At 56.4% G+C, this 17103-nt stretch overlaps 2 protein-coding genes across 2 annotated transcripts in view; both read right to left on the bottom strand.

The window, feature by feature from the left end:
- Positions 1 to 541: 541 nt before the first annotated feature.
- Positions 542 to 2815, bottom strand: EAH_00001390 (SNF7 protein, putative; the record flags this gene model as incomplete). Its single annotated transcript, XM_013395634.1, has 4 exons — positions 542 to 1327; positions 1548 to 1677; positions 2001 to 2227; positions 2615 to 2815. 4 exons carry the CDS (start codon positions 2813 to 2815, stop codon positions 542 to 544), a joined length of 1344 nt encoding a protein of 447 aa, XP_013251088.1.
- Positions 2816 to 5981: 3166 nt separating this feature from the next.
- The window catches only part of EAH_00001380 (hypothetical protein, conserved), a gene marked incomplete at both ends in the record, with an annotated part of 14847 nt that continues 3725 nt past the window's right edge, over positions 5982 to 17103 (bottom strand). Inside the window, 2 exons of the mRNA XM_013395633.1 lie at positions 5982 to 14415; positions 14634 to 17103. The exon at positions 14634 to 17103 is cut by the window's right edge and continues 1664 nt beyond it. Coding sequence (XP_013251087.1) covers positions 5982 to 14415; positions 14634 to 17103 — 10904 coding nt within the window. The remainder of the gene's footprint in view (positions 14416 to 14633) is intronic.

The following is a 17103-nucleotide window of genomic DNA, read 5'->3' as shown; positions in this document are numbered from 1 at the left end:
GTTTCTTTAGTATGATGCTGCCTATACACCCCACCCTTCCGCTGCTGCAGTTGAGGCCTCAGGTGTATCTTCACCTCAAAGAGCTGGAGCAGCTCTTTCACAGACAAAAAGACAAAATAACACGGTGCTGCTGCTGCAGCTGTTGCTGCTGCAGCTGTTGCTGCTGCAGCTGTTGCTGCTGCAGCTGTTGCTGCTGCAGCGGTTGCTGCTGCAGCTGTTGCTGCTGCAGTTGCTGCTGCTACAGCTGTTGCTGCTGCAGCGGTTGCTGCTGCAGCGGTTGCTGCTGCAGCGGTTGCTGCTGCAGCGGTTGCTGCTGCAGCTGTTGCTGCTGCAGTTGCTGCTGCTGCAGTTGTTGCTGCTACAGCTGTTGCTGCTGCAGTTGCTGCTGCTGCTGCTGCTGGATGTTTGCTGTACGAACAGAATATAAAGGAAGAAACAGCAGCCAAAACAAACGCCAGCGTTGCTGCTGCTGCAGCTCTCAACTGCTGCTGCAACCCGCAACAGCAGCAACAGCAGCAGCGGCTCGCGCTGCAGTAAACTGCTAAGCACCGTGGCATGCAGGAGCAGCAAGAGCTGCTGCTTCAGGAATAAAGAAGCACGCCCAGTCGGGCTTCTTCGCTTTGCTGCTGCTGTTGTTGTTGCTGCTGCTGCTGCTGCAGCTGCGAATACACCCCAAAGGAGTGGCGAGCCGATGATGCTGCGGAGCACAAAAACAACACAAGCAAACAGAATCGCTTGCTGCTGCTGTTGCTGTTGCTGTTGCTGCTGCTGCTGTTGCTGCTGCTGTTGCTGCGTGCTCCTGCTCACCCCAACCAGGACCTTCGTGATGCAGCAGGCTGCTGCCGTGGTGCTGCTGCGGCTGCTGCTGCAGGTGCTGCTGCAGTAGCTGATGCTCTTGCTGCTGTAAATCTTCTGGATACTGCTGCTGCAGCAGATTCTTATGCCGCTGCTGCTGCTGCTGCTGCAGCTGCTCAAGTAGCATACCCGGCGGGCGCACAGCAGCAGCAGCAGCAGCAGCAGCAGGAGCAGCAACAGCAGGTGCGCGCACAGGCTGCTGCAGCTGCTGCTGCAGCAGGTGCTGCTGCTGCGCAGGTGCTTCTATGCCTTGCCACAGGGGGAGGCTATGAGGGGGTTCATGCACAAGGTGTTGCTGTTGTTGTTGCTGCTGCTGCTGCTGCAGCTGCTGCTGCAGCAGCAGCAGCTCATGCTCTTGCTGCATGTGCTGCAGTTGCTGCTGCGTGTGTGCAGCAGCAGCAATCGGCGGGTCTATCAGCTGCTTCTCCACTTCTAAGGCCTCCAACTCATCGAGCTGCCGCAGCAACTCTGCCTGCAGCAGCAACAGCAGCAGCAGCAGCAAGAGCACCGCAGCGGCAAGAGCAGCAGCAGCAAAAGCAGCAGCAACACCGAAAAAAGCAGCAGCATGAAAACAGCCTCAGAGATAACCCGCCTTCCACAGTTATACCTAAACCCTAAACCCTAAACCCTAAACCCTAAAACCATAAACCCTAAAACCATAAGCCTAAAACCCTAAACCCTAAACCCTAAACCCTAATCAGTGAAGCCCTTGCCTCGTCTTCTGCTGGGTTGGCGGTTTGCTGCAGCGCATCGATAAATTCTTTTTGTGCTTCGTGCTGCTCCGTTATGTCGTCTAGCAGCCGCTCCACTGTGCTGCTGTTGCTGCAGCAAACAAGCAGCAGCAGCAGCAGCAGCAAACGCTGCAGCAAACGCTGCAGCAACAACGGCCGCAGCAGAGAAGCACCGGCACCAACAGCAGCAAACACACGCCGAAAAGCTGCCGCAGCAGCAACAGAGCAGCAACAAAAGCAGCAGCAGCAGCAGCAACACAAGCAGTAGCAGCAACAACAACAGCAGCAGCAGCAGCTCCGCCACAAGCACCAACACCATCACAAGCAGCAGCAGCAGCAGCAGCATCACAAGCAGCAGCAGCAGCAGCAGCAGCATCACAAGCAGCAGCAGCAGCAGCAGCAGATGAAACTGACAGTTGTTTGTTGAGTTGTTTCTGTGCCGTAGCAGCAGCAGCCATAGCAGCAACAGCCAGGCGCTGCGTCTGTGATGTCTCTAACTGCAGCAGCTGCTTCTCTAAAGCTAGACGTGCTGCAGCAAGCTGCTGCAGCTCCGACAGCAGCAGCTGCCGCCGCTGCAGCGCCATCAATGCCCCGCTTCGATCGGAAGAAGACACGCAAGCGCGAGCCAACTCACTTTGAGCCTAAACCACAAACCCTAAACCCTAAACCCTAAACCCTAAACCCTAAATAATCGTAAATAGCCCTAAATAACCTTAAACCCTAGACCTTTATACACGAAACACAAACCACAAACCCTAAACCCTAAACCCTAATAGCAAAACACAAACCACTGACCCTAAACCCTAACACACAAACCCTAAACCCTAAACCCTAATAGCAAAGCACAAACCCTAAGCCCTATAACTCAAAACACAAACCCTAGACCCTAAACCCTAAAACACTAAACCATTTATATATGTTAGCTGCGCAGCAGCACAACCCAATGCGGCACCAGCAGCAGCTGCAGCAGCAGCTACATCTTAATGGAGTTAGGGTTTAGGGTTTAGGGTTTAGGGTTTAGGGCTTACCTGGGCTCTGCGCAGAATATGTGCGTGGCGTTTGTCAAGAGTGCTGATGGCCTCCCTGCTGCCTCTGATGGCATCTTCAAAGCTGCTGCTGCTGCTGCTGCTGTTGCTGCTGCTGCTGCTGCTGTTGCTGTTGCTGGTGTTGACGTTCTCGGAGCCCCCAGCAGACTCCCTGCGGCGGAGAATACTCAGAGCGCGCAGCATTGCAGATAAGTGCTTTGCTGCTGCTGCTGCTGCTGCTGCTGCTGCTGCTGCTGCTGTTGCAGCTGTCTCTGCAACTGATGCTGAAGATGCTGTTGCCGCTGCAGCTGCAAGCAGTGCTGCTGTTGCTGCGGCTGGAACTGCTAATGCTGACGCTGCTGTTGATTTTAATGCTTCTGCTGCTGCTGCTGCCGTCAATGCTGATGCTGTTAACGCTGCTGCTGTTAATGCTGCTGCTGTTGATGCTGCTGCTGCTGCTGTTGCTGCTCTTGTTGCTGCTACTGCGGTTAGTCAGCTGCTCTGTGACAGAGGGAAGTCTGCTGCTGCTGCATGAGCAGCAGCAGCAGAGAATTTGCTGCTGCTGATTGATGCCTCCACAACCTCCAGTGTGTTGCTCTAACGTCTGCTGCTGCTGCTGCTGCTGCAGCAGCTGGTGCTGCTACTAGCTAGGCTGTAGTCTACCCGCTTGAAAGGAAGTAATAAAGGTGTTATGTTGCTGTTGCTGCGTTTGCTGCAGCTGCTGTTGCTGCTGTTGCTGCTATTGAGCTGCTGCCGATCGCGTTGGCGCAGAGGGCTGCTGCAGCAGCAGCAGCAGCAGCAAACCGGAGTGTAGAAGCAGCAACAGGTGCAGACAAAACAAGAAAAATATTAAAAATGGTTTAAACACTCAGCCAAACAATAATATAAAATTTTGCTGCTGCTCCCCCCAATAAGAAAAGGAGGGGTTGTTGTTATTTCGTCGGCTGCTGCCTGCAGTTTGCTGCTGCTGCTGCTGCTGCTGCTGCTGCTGTTGCTGCTTCTGTTTCCTTCTTTCTTTTTTCTTTTTAAATTAATAATAAATTCATTTAAAACTAAAACTCCTTCTAAGCTACAGACACTAACCTGCCTATACACCGCAACACCACCATATGAACCATTGTTTGTTTGCTGCTGCTGCTGCTGCTGCTGTTGCTGCTGCTGCTGTTGCTGCTGCAGCAACAGCAGCGGCAGCAGCAACTCTGTGGCCTGCTGCTGCAGCTCTCACATTGGCGTTGTATATTTTTTGCTTGTGTATTTTGTCTTCGGGTGTATAAAATAAAGAAGAGATTGAAGCTGCTGCTGCTGCTGCTGCTGCTGCTGCTTGTTTGTTTATTTGTTTATTTGCCTGTTTGTTTACTTGTTATTTATTTATTTACTTATTTGTTTATATATTTGTTTGTTTATTTACTTGCTTGCTTTTTATTTGTTTATTTGTTTACTTATTTATTCTTTTATGAGCCTCTGTCTCCTTTCAGGTGTATATGGAGACAGCAGCAGATAGCAGCCTGCAGCAGCAAACGAAGAATTTGTTGTAGCAGCAACAAAAAAAAGTTTTATTAAAGAAGAGAGACAAATTAACAAAACAAACAAAATGATAAAATAAACCCTCAAGAATCTGCTGCATTACATTACATTGTATATATATATATATTATATATATATATACATATATATATATATATATATATATATATATATACATGGACACATACATGCATAGATGTATATGTGTATTTAAAATATATATATATATATACAAAATATATTCATTATTCATATATCCTTTACGTTATTATACAACATATAAATATGTACACAACGCACACACACACACAAATATATATATATATATATATATACATATATTCAGTTTTGCTGCTGCTGCTCTTCAGCTGTACGTACACTCTAATTAAAGATCGCCTTCAGGTGTACGTACACCTCAGATGATACTTCAAAAGTAATTTCTTCTGCTTTTCTTTCTATTATATTCGCCGAGAAGCAAACAAAAATACCTTTTCTATCTATTCCCCGCTACAGGGCTGTCAGCAAACAATAACAGCTGCAGCACGCACATTTGGGGTGTATAGGCAGCTATGAGGTGTACAGGCAGCTCTGAGGTGTATAGGCAGCTCTGAGGTGTATAGGCACCTCTGAGGTGTATAGGCAGCTCTAAGGTGTATAGGCAGCTCTAAAGCGTATAGGGAGGTCTGAGGTGTACAGGCAGCTTTGGGGTGTATAGGCAGCTCTGAATGTTTTAGCTACGCCACCAGTGAAGGAAGATTGACGTTTTTAATTTTTTTGTTATAAACCCAAAGATGAATATCTGCTGCAGGCCTCAGGCCATAAAAAACAAATACTAGAACCTCGGCTCTACCTGTACCTTCAGGTGTATAGGCACCTTCAGGTGTATAGGCACCTTCAGGTGTATAGGCACCTTCAGGTGTATAGGCACCTTCAGTTAGAGCGGCAGTCCATAGACTACCAGCGCATCTCCTGTACATCGCCGCAGCCGCGAGGCCCCTCTGGCTTCTGTCAGTGCCCTTACAAGCGACAAGCCTTTGCTGCTGTTGCTGCTGCTGCAGCTGCAGCTGCTGCTGCTGCAGCAGCAGGAAGAAGCCGTGAGAGGTGAGGCTGCAGGCTGAGTCCATTTGAAGAGAAGAGCGCGGAGGAGGGCGTCTTGCTCTCCATCCGTCACAGCCCACAGATTACCTGCAACCATAGGACTGCAGCAGCAGCAGCAGCAGCAGCAGCAGCAGCAGCAGCAGCAGCAGCAGCAGCAGCAAATGCGCAAGCGTATGTGTGCCTAGCGTTATATCCATCCAGCTTGCTGCTGCCACAGCTGCTGCTGCTGCTGCTGCAAGAGCCGGGAGTCAGAGGAATCAGGAAAATATTAGAAGGAGCAGCAGCAGCAGCAAGAGCAGCGGCAGCAGCAGCAAGAGCAGCAGTGGCAGCAACAAGCAGCAGCAGTAGCAGCAGTTGCTGCAGCTTACCACCCTGCTGTTAAGTAATCCAGACAAGTTCCTGAAGGCTCTCCTTCATTGTTGCTGCTGCGGAGCTGCGCGCTGCTGCAGCCGCACAGCAGCACAGCAGCATTAGCTGCCTGCCTGGGTTGCTGGAGCTGCGCTGCTCCAGAAACAGCAGCAGCAGGTGCTGCTGCTGCTGCTGCTGCTTGTTGCTCTGAAAGAAGGAGACATCGCTGCAGCAAGGAGACATCGATAAACTGCTCTCCTCCTTGATGCCCGCAGTATAAAAATACTTCACTCTTCAGCAGCAGAGACAGCCACTCGTTATCTGCAGCAGCAGCAGCAGCAGCAGCAGCAGCAGAGGCGGTGTGGCGCGCAGCAAGCGACCCCCACATCGGGAGCTACACTCAGGAAGCACTCCAACGAACAGGAGCAGCAACTGCAGCAGAAGCAGCATTTGCTGCTGCTGCCAAGGCAGCAGCACCAGACTCGAAATCAGCAACAGCAGCAGCAGCAACAACAGCAGCAAAGGAAGCCATCACTGCACCAGCACCTGCAGCAGCGGTAGCATCAGTATCAGCAGCCACAGCAACAGCCTTCACAGCAGCAGCAGCAGCAGCAGCCACAGCAACAGCCTTTACAGCCTTCACAGCAGCAGCAGCAGCAGCAGCACCTCTAGGCGGCCGATCAACAGCTCCTCTCCAGCAGCAGCCGCCCAGCAGCAAAAAGGGTTTGCAGCAGCGCGACGTTCGCTGCAGTTCGCCTGAGGGATTGATACAAACACCAACGCCACCAAACATGTCTTCCTCTCCTTTGCTGCTGCTGCTGCTGCTGTTGTTGCTGCTGCTGCTGCTGCTAAGGCCACGCTTCCAACGTTGCAGCACCTCGCAGTAGAGCAGCGGCCGGAGAATAAGGGCTTCACTGCTGCTGCTGCTGCTGCTGTTGCTGCTGCTGTTGCTGCAGGGCTCCTGCAGCTGTAAGTTGAAATCCAACAGCGACGCCTTCTGTCTAGGCGGCTGGAGCAGCTGTTGCTGCTGCTGCTGCTGCTGCGGTGTGCGGCAGTAAGCCGCGCGCAATGCAGTAGCAGCAGCAGCTGCAACACGTCGCTGCTGCACGGCGGAAGGAGTTCCTGCTGCTGCTGCTGTTGCTGCTGCTGCTGCTGCTGCTGCTCTCACCACGCTGCTGCTGCGAAGCAAACCTGGAGATGCTGCAGAGAAGGCTGATGTTCCTAAGGACCGCCAGCACCTACGAGGTGTATATACACCCGGAGTAACAACTCCTGCTGCACTTGTTGCAGCAGCAGCAGCTGCTGCTGCTGCTGTTGTTGCAGTTGCTGTTGATGCTGCTGCTGCTGGCGTTGCCCCTGTTGCTGCAGCTGCTGGAGCTGGCGTTATTGCAGTCGCTCTTGGTGCTGTTGCTGCTTCTGCTGCTGCGACGGTTGTCGGAGCTCCTGCTGCTGCTGCTGCTGTTGTCGTGGTGCAGCAAGAAGCTGCAGCAAGGTCGTGGGGCAATGGCTGAGGGCCTTGATTAGTTGCTGCTGCTGCTGCTGTGGCTATCTGTCTCCCATCTGAAGGCGCTGCTTCTGTGCTGCTTTGCTGCTGCTGCTGCTGCTGCCTGCGTTCTGCTGCTGCCCGCAGCAGCGCAGCAGCAACAGCAGGGTGCACCCCGCGACACAGCGGCTGCTGCTGCAGCAGACTCAGGCCTTCAATTGGCAGCTGCAGCAGCAGTGAATGGAGGTAAAGAGACAGAGGCTCGCAGCCTGTAGCCCACAAAGGGCGCTCGATAATAGCTGCAACATTGCTGCTGCTGCTGCTGCTGCTGCTGCTGCCGGCCTCAGGCCGTAGCAGCGTAACGATGGGAGCGCCGCTGCAGCAGCAGCAGCAAAAGCTGCTGCTGCAGCAGCTGATGCCAGTGTTTCTACCGGAACACAGGCATTCATCACCTTGCTGCTGCTGTTGTTGCTGCTGCTGCTGCTGCTGGAAGCAGACGGGATTGTGCTTTACAGCCTGCAGCCTCAAGACTACGCAGCAGAGAAAACTGGCAGCGAGCTGCTGAAGCAAAGTTAGGGGAGGTTGTCTAGTAGTTTGCTGCAGTTTATTGCTGCTGTGCTGCTGCAGCAGCGCCACAGCAGCAGCAGCAGCAGCACCGCGCGCCAGCAGCACCGGAGATAAAATGTGCAGCAGCAGCAGCCCCAAACCCTCTAAAGAAACGCTTAGACTGCCCCCCGCAAGATCTATCATTTCCTTTCTAAACTGCAGCGTCAGCTTCCTATCATCATCATCAGCAGCAGCAGCAGCAGGAGCACCAGCAGGAGCAGCAGCAGGAGCAGCAGAAGCAGCACATCCATACGGCTGCTGCTGCAGCTGTTGCTGTTGCTGCTGTTGCTGCTGTTGTTGCTGCAGCCGCAGCGGCGTATGGTCTGAGCGAAGCAGCTTTCCCCCGGATGTTGCTGCTGCGCCTGCTGCTGCTGCTGCTGCAGAATATGGGCTCGCCGCAACAAGGCACCCCGCTGTCGCAGCAGCAGCAGCACAAACGCTGCTGGGTGCCCTGCGGATTCTCGGTGTGCATGCAGCAGCAGCAGCTGCTGTTGCTGCTGCTGTTGCTGCAGCTGTAGCTGTTGCTGTTGCTGTTGCTGTAGCTGAACGACTCCGCTGGCCCAGGCGTGCTGCTGCCGCTGCTGCTGCTGCTGTCTTCCTCAGAGACTTCGAACGAGTGCGGGTTGCTTCTGCATGAGTTGCTGGTGTTGCTGGTGTTGCTGCTGCTGCTGCTGCGGCCGTTGCTGCTGCTGTTGTTGCTGCTGCTGCTGCTGCTGCTGTCTCCTGTTTGTCTCTTCGTGGGGCGCGAAGAGGAGTTGGCGTTTTGTGCTGCAGCGCCGCCTCGATGTCTTCCTCGCCATACACCTCCACAACAGCCTGCTGCTGCTGCTGCTGCTGCTGTTGCTGCTGCTGCTGCTGCTGCTGGTGCTGCTGCTGGTGTACATGCAGGTCTTTGCGCCGGAGAGCCTCTTGGTGCTGCAGAATAGCTGCCCCCCAAGCAGCAGAAGCAGCAGCAGAAGCAGCAGCAGCAACTTCGATTGATAGCCGTGGGGTGCAGCACAGGCTGCAGCAGACAGCAGCAAGCGCTGGCAACACAGCAGCAGCAGCAGCAGCGGCAGCAGGAGAAGAAGAAGGGGCGATCCACTCGGACAAGGGCCGTAGAAGCGGTTCATGTTGCTGCTGCTGCTGCTGCTGTTGCTGCTGCTGCTGCGCTACGCAGGGTGGAGGCGTGCTGCTGGCTGCTGCTCCTCCGCTCACATCATCGCAAATGCAGACGAGCCAGGAAGGAATTGTCCCCTCTTGCTGCTGCTGCTGCTGCTGCTGCGGCTGTTGCTGCTGCTGCTGCGATGCTTCACCTGCCCAGCCCCTGAGCCAGCAGAGGATTCGGGAGAGGGGAGCAGCGAGGCGCTGCAGCAGCGCAGCATTGCCAGCAGTTGCTGCTGCAACACCATGCTGCCATTTGCCTACAGCAGCAGCAGCAGCAGCAGCAGCCGTAGCAGCCGCAGCAGGGGCCGCAGCAGCCAAAGCAGCGGCGTCAACAAAATCACCACCAGTAGCAGCAGCAGCTTCTGCTGCCGCTGCATCTGAAGCGTTCGGGTGTATGCGCAGCACCTCCTGCAGCTGCAGCAGAGGCCAACCCTGCAGCAGCAGCACGGAAGGCCCCAGCAGCAGCAGCAGCTGCTGCTGCCATTCTTCACTCCTCCTCTCGAGTAGCCAGCGCTCCCCCCACCACTCCTGTAGGAAGCGGAACCGATCCTGCTGCTGCTGCTGCTGCTGCTGTGACTCTGCTGCTGCTGCTGCTGCTGTTGATGGTACTGCTGCTGCTCCTGCTGCTGCTCCTTCGCCTGCTGAGGCGGATCTTATAGGGCTGGAGGCCTCATCTGTATGCTGTTGATTCCCCCTATCTTGCTGCTGCTGCTGCTGCTGCTGTTGCTGCTGCTGCTGCTGCTGCTGCGGGGAACGGCAGCTGCTGGGGAGCTGCGCTGCTCTGCCTGAGGCTACGGCAATACACCACTGCAGCCATTGCTGCTGACGCAGTAGCTGCAGCAGCGAGGGGATCTCTTTATTGCTGCTGTCTGGAGCGCATGCAAAAGAAGAAGGGGCAGCACACTGGGTGCTGCGGCACAACACCTGCTGCTGCTGCTGCTGCTGCTGTTGGTGCGCCCGAAGCAGCAAACGCAGAGCTGCGCTTTTGCTGCTGCAGTCCCAGAAGAAAACAGCTTCTGCACCTTCGTCTTTCTGCTGCATCTGAGCAGCAGCAGCAGCAGCAGAAGCAACAGGAGCAGCAGCAGCAGGTGTTGAAGGAAGCAGCATCCCTGCTGCTGCTGCAGCAAGCGCATGCACAAGTGTTTTAGAGAAGCCTCTGCATACAAAGAGACGCTCAGTATCAGCAGAAGCAACAATGAAGCAGCTGCTGCTGCCTGCTGCAGCGTGCTGCTGATGCTGCCATTCCGCAAGGCATAGACCCCCGCGACCCAACCAGTGCTCCTCCTCTTGCTGCTGTTGCTGCTGCTGTTGCTGCTGTTTCAGTAGCTGCTGCTGGTTCTTTTCGTGCTGCGTCTGCTGCAGCATCAACAGGTGCTGCTGCTGCTGCTGCTGCTGCGCCAGAAGCTTAGCAGAGAGCTGCAACAGCAGCAAAGACGCATGCGAAGGAATAGCACCAAGGCGCCGCTCGATGTCCCTGTGCTGCTGCCGCACTGCAGCAGCAGGGCAGCAGCAAAACGGCAGCAACAGCAGCAGCAGCTTTTCCCTTACAACCCTCAGAGCTGAACTCACTTGGGGTGAGCCATACACCGCAGCAGCAGCGCATGAATTGCTGCTGTCCGTTGCAGCAGACCGCGCTGAAGCAGCAGCAGCAGCAGCAGCTGCAGCAGGTGTCTCTAAGTAGAGAATTGCTGCTTCAAGTTCAGCGAGACAATCAATGCAGCAATTCGCTGCACGCCGCAGCAGCAAAACGTCTTGGGCCCCAACTGCTCCTGCCATTCCTGTTGCCGCTGCTAGTAGCCGCAGCAGCAGCAACTGCTGCTGCTGCTGCAGCTGTTGCTGTTGCTGTTCCTGCTGCTGCGCCGCTGCGCTGCTCTTCTGATCAGTCAAGCGGCTGAGATCTGCTGCCTCCGCAGCAGCCCGTAAGGGCTGCTGCTGCTGCTGCTGCAGCTGCTGCTGCAGCTGGAGCAGCAGCTTAGAGCTAGCCTGCAAGAACAGCTGCTGCAGCACAGCACCTGACTGCGTCATCGCAGCAACAGCAGCAGCAGCAGCAGCACTCGTGGCGGCTTCAGCCCAAATACACAGGGCACGGAGTGCAACAAGGATGCAAACACAGCAGCAGCAGCAGCAGCAGCAGCTGCTGCTGCTGCTGCTGCTCTGAGCTTGGCTCAAGAGGAACTCCTCTTCAGCCCCCGTCTCAGTGGTGCTGCTGCTCCGTGTTGGCTGCTGCCGCCGATTCTGCTGCTGCTGCTGCTGCAGTTGCAGGCTGTGCTGCTGCTGTTGCTGCTGCTCCTGTTGCTGTTGCTGCTGCTGCTGCTGCATGCGCAAGAGATGATAAAGAGCAAGAAGAAGTCTACACCATTCCTTCGTGGCTGGGGCCCCTGCCTTGATCTGTTCCGCAGCAAACTCGCAGAGCTTCTGCAACTCCCGCTGCAGCTGCAGCTGCAGCTGCTGCTGCTGCTGCTGCTGCTGCTGTTTCTTGCTGCGACACTGAATCATAGACAGGGTCCATACAGCCATAAAAGTCTGCTCACGGGCTGCTGCCAATTCCTTCAATTCAAACTGCTGCTGCTGCTGCAGTTGCAAGATCTGCTGCTGCTGCTGCTGTTGCTGCTGCTGCTGCAGCTGCAAGATCTGCTGCTGTTGCTGCTGCATGCTATTCAGGTGTACGTGCAGCTTCCAAAGGTCTTCAAAGATAGCAGCAACAGGCGGCAGCAAAGTGCTGAGCCCTCTAAGGTGTGGGGCCCCCACCTGCAGCCCCGTAGCCCTTAACCAATCCCTAGCAGCAGCTCCACCGCATTCTGCTGCTGCTGCTGCTGCTGCTTCTGCAGTTGCTGCTTCACGTGGTTCTGCTGCTTCTGCTGCTGCAGGTGGTGATGTCTTTAGCAGGGCTGCTGCTGCTCCTTCTGCTGCTTCTCCTGTGGCTCTAGCGAGGCCCGCAGGAGTTCTGCTGCTGCTAGGCAGGCGCGTGCTGCTGCTGCTGCTGCTCCTGCTGCTGCTGCCGAGTCGCCGTTTGCTGCAACGGTAGCTGCTGGCCCAAGGGCTGCAGCAGGTGCTGTCGCAGCTGCTGCAAGCTGCTGCTGCTGCAGCAAGAAGGCGTAGCCACGAGGCTCTGTCTCTTACAGCAATTAATTCGCTCCAAGGGCTGCTACGCTCTTGCAAACGATGCTGCTGCTGTTGCTGCTGCTGTTGTTGCTGCTGCTGCTGCTGTTGCTGCTGCAGCTGCTGCTGTTGCTGCTGGTGCTGTCGTTGTCGCCTAGCATGGGGATTGCTGCTGCTGCGGATGTCGTTCCAAGCGGTCAGGCAGCAGCGCAGCAAACACTGCAGCAAAACGAATTGTTGCTGCTGCTGCTGCAGCTGCAGGTGACAGTTAGGCGGGGTATGGGAAGGATGCCACAGCTGCAGCTGCCCTGGTGCCTCTTTCGCTGCTACTGTCCCTGCTGCTGCTGCTGCTGCTGTCCCTGCTGCTGCTGCTGCGGCTGTTCCTGTTGCTGCTGTTGCTGCTGCTGCTGTTTGTGCAGATGGCATTTGCTGCAGCAGCGGCTCTTTGGCTGTGAGGTAGTGAGTCTGCTCCCAGCTGAAGAAATGAGGTTGCACCTGTTGCTGCTGCTGCTGCGCCTCAAGCTGCGCGGCAGCAGCATCGAGTGCAGGGTATCCTTGCTGCAGCAGCAGCAGTAGCAGTGCCATAGCCAGCCGCAGCGCCGGCAGCAGCGCGTAGCAGCAGCGGCAGCACTGCTGCAGATTGGTGAGCAGCAAATCTGCTGCAGCGGTGGTGTCTGCAGCTGCTCCCTCGAGTGTTGCTGCTGCCCAGAGAGTGGCTTGCTGCTGCTGCTGCTGCTGCAGCAGCAGCGACGAAGCAAAGGAAGACACACCTCCAAAGGCGCAGTGCCCAGCAGCAGCAGCAGCAGCTGCAGCAGCAGTAAGAGGAGGCCTCCCGCGGCTGCTGCTTAGCGCTCGCTGCAGCTTGAAACCCTCAACAAAAGAGACAGGCCACGCCTCCCTGCTGCTGCTGCTGCTGCTGCTGCTGCTGCTGCTGCTGCTGCTTGGGGCCCTAGAGGTGAGCGTGTAAGCCAGCAAACTCCTAGACAACGGCACAGTGGATAGTGCTTTGCTGCTGCATGCCGCAGAAGCTGAAGCTGCCGTTGCTGCTGCTGCTGCTGCAGCTGCTGCTTCTCCCAAGGCAGCTGCAGCACCCCACAGGGCCAGGGGGCTGATGAAGTTGAGCGGTGGTGTTGTTGCTGCTGCTGTTGCGGCATCCTTCCTTGCTGCTGCTGCTGCTGCATCCCTCTTTACTGCTGCTTCTGGCGCTGGCGCTGCTGCTGGTGCTGCTGCTGACGGGCCGCCAGCACTGTGGCATAGAAGGTTCTGCAGGAGCTCCTGTGGGGGCTGCTGCTGCTGCTGCTGCTGTTGCTGTTGCTGCTGCCTTTGCTGCTGCTGCGGCGACAGCAGCAGCTGCAGCACAAACCGCGCCACAGAGATATGAGCTTCGGGGGACAGCCAACGCTGCGGCAGCAAGAGGAAGGGTAAGGACGTCTTGCCTGCAGCAGCTGCTGCAGCACCTGCTGCAGCTGTTGCTGCAGGAGTAGGCTGCTGTTGCTGCGGCTGCTCCTGCTGATGTTGCTGCTGCTGAGGAAAAACACCTGCTGCTCGCAGCACATATTCGACTTGCTGCGGCGTCAGGATAAAGACGCGTTGCTGCTGCAGCAAGGCAGAAGAACCCTGTTGCTGCTGCTGCTGCTGCTGCTGCTGCAGCTGGCCAGACAACTGCAGCAGCAGCACCTCCTCAGCTGCAGCGCGACGCAGAGCAGCACAGTCACTGCTGCTTCCCGCTGCTTCAATTGCTGCTGCTGCTGCTTGCGAATGCAGCGCAACAAAATGAGCAGCAGAAAGAGCCGAAAGAGGGCCACACTCACTACCACTCCCGCTGCTGCTGCTGCTTTTGCTGCTGCTGCTGCTGCTGTTGCTGTTGCTGCTACTGCTGCTATTCGCCCAATAAGTGTGACTGAGATTCTGCCTCTGTGCTGTTTCTATGGCGCGGCGTAGAGCTCGCACTGCGCTGCTGCTGCTGCTGCTGTTGTTGTTGCTGCTGCTGTTAAGGCCCTTATCAACAGCTGCAGCAAGGGGCAGCAGCTGATTCAGCTGAAGGTCAGCCCATCGCTGCAGCTGCCGCACACCCGCGTCGAGCCATGCAGCAGCAGCAGCAGCAGCAGGGCCTGCAGGAAGTATGGTGCTGCTGCTGCCTCCCCTGGTTGTGGGTGCTGCAGCAGCAGCAGCAGCAGTACCAGCAGCAGCAGCAGCAGCTAAGGCACGGCACAGCTGCAAAAGAACCAGTGCAGCAGCATAATGATTGTCTGCCTCGCTGCGGCACTCCTCGTAATCCTTAACCAGGCTATCAAGATCATCCTGCTGCTGTTGCTGCTGCTGTTGCTGCTGCTGTTGCTGCTGCTGTTGCTGCTGCTGTGGAGGTGGGAGCTGCTGCTGCGAACCGAAGGCAGCAGCCCGCCAGAATGGCAGCAGCACTGCAGCAGCAAGTAGTAAGATGTCCTGCTGCAGCAGGTAATCTTCAACAGCTGCTGCTGCTGCGCTGAGGTCGCCGAGAAGCCTGAAGGGATGCAGCAGAAGCAGCAGCAGCAGAAGCAGCAGCAGCAGAAGCAGCAGCAAGGTTAAGGTGAGGGAGGCAGTTTGCTAGTTGCTGACAGGAAAGGTGCAGCAGCAGCAGCGAGTGGCAGCAAATGAATGCATGCACAGTGCAGCAGCAGCAGCAGCAGCAGAAGCAGCACCACCGCAATATATTCGCGGAAGCGCAGCAGCAAGACGTACTGCAGCAACTCAGTCACCGAAAACAGATTGGCTGCTGCGCCTTCAGAAGGTTTTCTTGCTGCGGTTCTTGCTGCTGCTGTTGCTGCTGCTGCACCCCCAACAGCCGCAGGAGGAGCTGCTTGTGCTGCTGCTATGGCTGCTGCTGCTGTTGTTGTTTGTGTTGCCGCTGCTGCGTCGATAGAAAGACAAAAGCGTTGGGGGCTAAGAAGCAAAGGGAACCTCAAAGCGCCAGCAGCATCATTTCCTTCTGCTGCTGCTGCTGTTGCTGTTGCTGTTGCTGCTGCTGCTGCTGCTGGTGTTTTCCCTGCTGCAGCTGCTGCAACACAACAACTCAGCAATTGTTGCTGCAGGAGATCTCCGGCATATCGCGCAGCACCGTCGGTGCTGCTGAAGGCCTTTGAGGCAGCAGCAGCAGCAGCTGCTGCAGCAGCAGCAGGAGCAGCAGCAGCTTTGTGTTCATAGGCCGTAAGCAGTGCATTGGGGGTAATCTCTTGCTGCTGCTGCTGCTGCTGCTGCTGCAGGGACAGCAGCAAGGCACAAAACGCTTCTCTGGCTGAGTGTTTTGTCTGCTGAGTCCTCCGTGCTGCAGCAACCCACCAACAAGGGCAGCAGCAAACCTGCTGCTGCTGCTGCTCCTTCATCAGCTCTTGCTGCTGCTGCTGTAGCTGCAACGGGCTTGCTGCTGAGCTCCATGAAGAGTTTCTAATTGGTGCTGTTCCTGCTGCTGTTGCAGCAGCAGCTGCGGTTGCTGCTGATGCTGCTGATGCTGCTGCTGCTGCTGCGCGGGCTCGTTGCTGCACGTAGCCAGAGCCAGTGAGAGTAACCCACGGCTTGCAGCAGCAGCAGCTGCACCTGGAGCCAGCAGCAGCAGCAGCAGTAGCACCGGTGCCTGCGATATTTTCAGAGGCAGCAAAAGGTGAAGCTGCAGCCTCAACTGCTGGAGTGTAAGCAAGGCTCGTGCAGCACCTGCTGCTGCTGTTGCTACTGCTGCTGATTCCGTTGCTGCTGCTGCCGTTGCTGCTGCTGCCGCTGCTGCTGCACGTGCTGGTGCTGTAGCTGCTGCAGCTGCAGCTGCTGCTATCTGACCAGCCAAAAAGCAGCGCCGAAGACAGAGCGGAGCCTAAGGACGCCCGCAGCCACAGCAGCAGGGCACGCTGCTGCTGCTGCTGCTGCTGCTGCTCTTCACTGGATATTTCATACAGACCCTCTGAGCCGCAAGCCATGCCCCCCAAGGAAAGGGAACTTGCTGCTGCTGCTGCTGCTGCTTCTGCTGCTGCTGCTGTTGCAAACGGGCTTGCTCCTCGAGTTGGAGTTTCACCGCCAAAGCCACTGACTGGGAAGCGAAAGGGAGCAGCAGCAGCAGCAGCAGTAGCAGCAGCAGCAGCAGCAGCAGCAGCAGTGGGCGTCGACTGAGGATGGTATGTCACTTGCTGCAAGAACAGCAACGGGATGAAGCGATCTGCTGCTGCAGCAGCAGCTTTAAGCGAAGATATACTAAACGAACCCACAGAGTGAATTTGCTGCAGCAGCAGCAGCAAGATAGCCTGCTGCCAAGCGCAGCCTCCAGGCGCAGCAGCAGCAGCAGACGACTCGCATGAGCCGCAGAGGCAGTCCTGTTGCTGCTGCTGCTGTTGTTGCTGTTGTTGCTGCTGCTGCAGCTGAAGCTGAGTGGGGGAGCGTAGCTCTGCTAGTTGCTCGGAGCAGCGGCGTTGCTGCTGTTGTTGCTGTTGCTGCTGCTGCAGTGCGGCACACCGCTGCCATACGAAAGCAGCAACGCGAGAAAAGCAGCAGCAGAAGTACCCCACAGAAGCAACGGCCTCCGTCCCGATCCACTGCAGCAGCACCATCTGCTGCTGCTGCAGCAATTGTTGCTGCTGCTGCTTCTGCTGCTTGAAGTGCCATTGCAGCTGCATAGTGCTGCTGCAGCAATTGTTGCTGCTGCACAGAGCTTGCAGGTTAGCTTGTGCATCAGCAACAAAGGCAGCAGCAGCAGCCTGGAGGCGCTGAGGTTGCTGCTGTTGCAGCGCAGCACCTAGCAGCAGCATCGGTAGAACTCGATCTACATGTTTTGCTGCTGCTGTTGCTCCTGCTGCTGCTGCTGCTGCGTATTGAAGCCGTTCTTCTACCAGCAGCTGCTGCAGCACTTGCCAGTCAAGGCACAGCAAACGAGACAGCCACATCCTCGACTCACAATCATGCTGTTCTTGCTGCTGCTGCTGCTGCTGCTGCTGCTGCTGCTGCGGGCTTGTGCAAGGAGCAGCAGCAGCGCAGGCCTCCTGCACACCGCTGCCTGAGAGACAGCGCAGCACCTGTTCAGGTGCGCCCCAAAGCGGCCACTTTTCTGCTGCTGCTGCTGCTGTTGCTGCCGCTGCTGCTGCTGCTGTTGCTGCCGCTGCTGCTGCTGCTGATGCCGCTGCTACGTCTGCTTCTGGGGCCCCTTGAACAGAGGCTATTGCTGCGCCTCCGCCTG

Source organism: Eimeria acervulina, genomic scaffold (assembly GCF_000499425.1).
Source record: "Eimeria acervulina Houghton genomic scaffold, Eah_scaff4, whole genome shotgun sequence".
Classification (NCBI taxonomy): domain Eukaryota; phylum Apicomplexa; class Conoidasida; order Eucoccidiorida; family Eimeriidae; genus Eimeria; species Eimeria acervulina.
This window is presented reverse-complemented; position numbering and strand designations above follow the sequence as displayed.